Source organism: Egretta garzetta, unplaced genomic scaffold (assembly GCF_000687185.1).
Source record: "Egretta garzetta isolate BGI_Z169 unplaced genomic scaffold, ASM68718v1 scaffold376, whole genome shotgun sequence".
NCBI classification, from domain to species: Eukaryota; Metazoa; Chordata; class Aves; order Pelecaniformes; family Ardeidae; genus Egretta; species Egretta garzetta.
In genome coordinates this window covers 70,766-72,292 of record NW_009260017.1, presented here as the reverse complement: position 1 = coordinate 72,292, position 1,527 = coordinate 70,766, and the positions used below count along the sequence as shown (strand labels likewise).

At 65.9% G+C, this 1,527-nt stretch overlaps 1 protein-coding gene across 1 annotated transcript in view; it reads right to left on the bottom strand.

The window, feature by feature from the left end:
• MPZ (myelin protein zero) overlaps positions 1-1,521 on the bottom strand; it is a 3,557-nt gene extending 2,036 nt beyond the window's left edge. The window contains exons 1-5 of the mRNA XM_009640639.1: positions 1,461-1,521; positions 757-923; positions 450-663; positions 233-368; positions 56-116 (exon numbers count right to left, since the gene is read on the bottom strand). Of these exons, the coding sequence (XP_009638934.1) occupies positions 56-116; positions 233-368; positions 450-663; positions 757-923; positions 1,461-1,521 (639 nt within the window). The remainder of the gene's footprint in view (positions 1-55; positions 117-232; positions 369-449; positions 664-756; positions 924-1,460) is intronic.
• Between the last annotated feature and the right edge of the window lie 6 nt (positions 1,522-1,527).

Sequence of the window (1,527 nt, the reverse complement as noted above, 5' to 3'; positions counted from 1 at the left end):
TGTTCCCCCCCCTCCAGCCAGGCCATTTTGCCCCCTCCAGCCCCTCGGCGCTCACCTGCCGGCTGCGCTTGGATGCATCCTTGGCCGATCGCTGCAGCTTCCCCTTCTCCATGGCACTAAAATTGGGGTGGAAAGGCAAAAAGGCATCTCAGAAAGACCAACCCCCTGCCCCAGTGGCACCCGGCAGCCCCGTTTCGGGGTGGTTTTGCCCCATTCGGGGAGCGGGGCTCACCTCAGCCGTCGCTGCAGGGCCACCTGCCGCCGCAGCCAGCAGTAGCGGATGAGATAGACGAGGGCCACCACCACGGCCACCAGCAGCAGCGCCGCACCGATGATGGAGCCCAGCACAACGCCGTAGCGGGTGGGCACTGCGGGGACACCAGTGTCCCATCAGCCCTCCTGGCCGGAGCAGGGAAACTGAGGCAGGGAGGGGACCAGCGGCACCTTACCTTTCTCAAAGACGTAGAGCGTGACCTGGGAGGACTTGCCCACAATGTCAGGGGGGTTCTTGACGTCGCAGGTGAAGGTGCCGTTGTCGGTGTAGTCCAGGTTGTGGATGACGATAGAGCCATCCTTGCGGTGGGGGTTGCCCACCCACTCCATCCGCTCCTTGAAGCTGCCCACGTCATCGATGTAAGGCTGGCCCTTGGCGTAGTGGAATATCTAGCGATGGAGACAGACACACGGACATTGGGGTCATCGTGCCTCCGGGCATGGCAGGGCCACCCCGTGCCCCAAAGCGGAGCGGGTGCTTACGGAGGTGCTGTCGCGGGTTCCCTCGGCTTGGAAGTGCCACGTGATGGAAATGTCCTCGGAGATCCACTCACTGGACCAGAAGCTGCAGGAGAGGGTGACGTGGGAGCCGACGGTGCCATACACCTCCCGCTGCGTGTACACGTGGATGGAGGACGTCGGGGATGGCCCTGCCAGGGGGCACAAACCCGTCAGCTCTGCGGGGCACCCCGGCACAGGGATGGTGCCCATCACCGGGGCTGCTGGCCGGTCTATGCCCCCATGCTGGCCCCGTGCCCAGCCCCGTGCTGCCACCAAAGGGCTTTGGTTGGCCCCGGGAGAAAGCACAAGGACTGGCAGGGGACAGTGGCTCTTTGTGCCGCTGCGGGTGCCTTTGTGGGGAGCCTCCGCCCTGGCTCAAAGGGAATCGTGTCCCGGTGCCGGCTGGTGCCCGGGCACGCTGGCAGGGCTGGGTCCAGCACCCAGCACCCCTCGCCCGTCCCCAGGGAGGTGGCTGATGCTGGGATTCCCCTTGCAGCCCGGTGACGGGGACCAGGGCACGGCCACGGATAGCATTACCACCACCAGTGACAGCCCCAAAACCAGACGTGTGGGTGGCTGCCAGCCCCACAGCCTCCTCCCAGGGGTCTGGAGCTCCCCAGGTACACCCCAGCACCCAGGATCAGGATTTGGGGACCAGCAGCCCTGGTCCCCCATCCCCAGCTTACCCAGCGCCGAGAGGAGCCCGAGGAGGAGGAGGCTGCTGGTGCCCCTGGTGCCCTGCGACATGGTGGC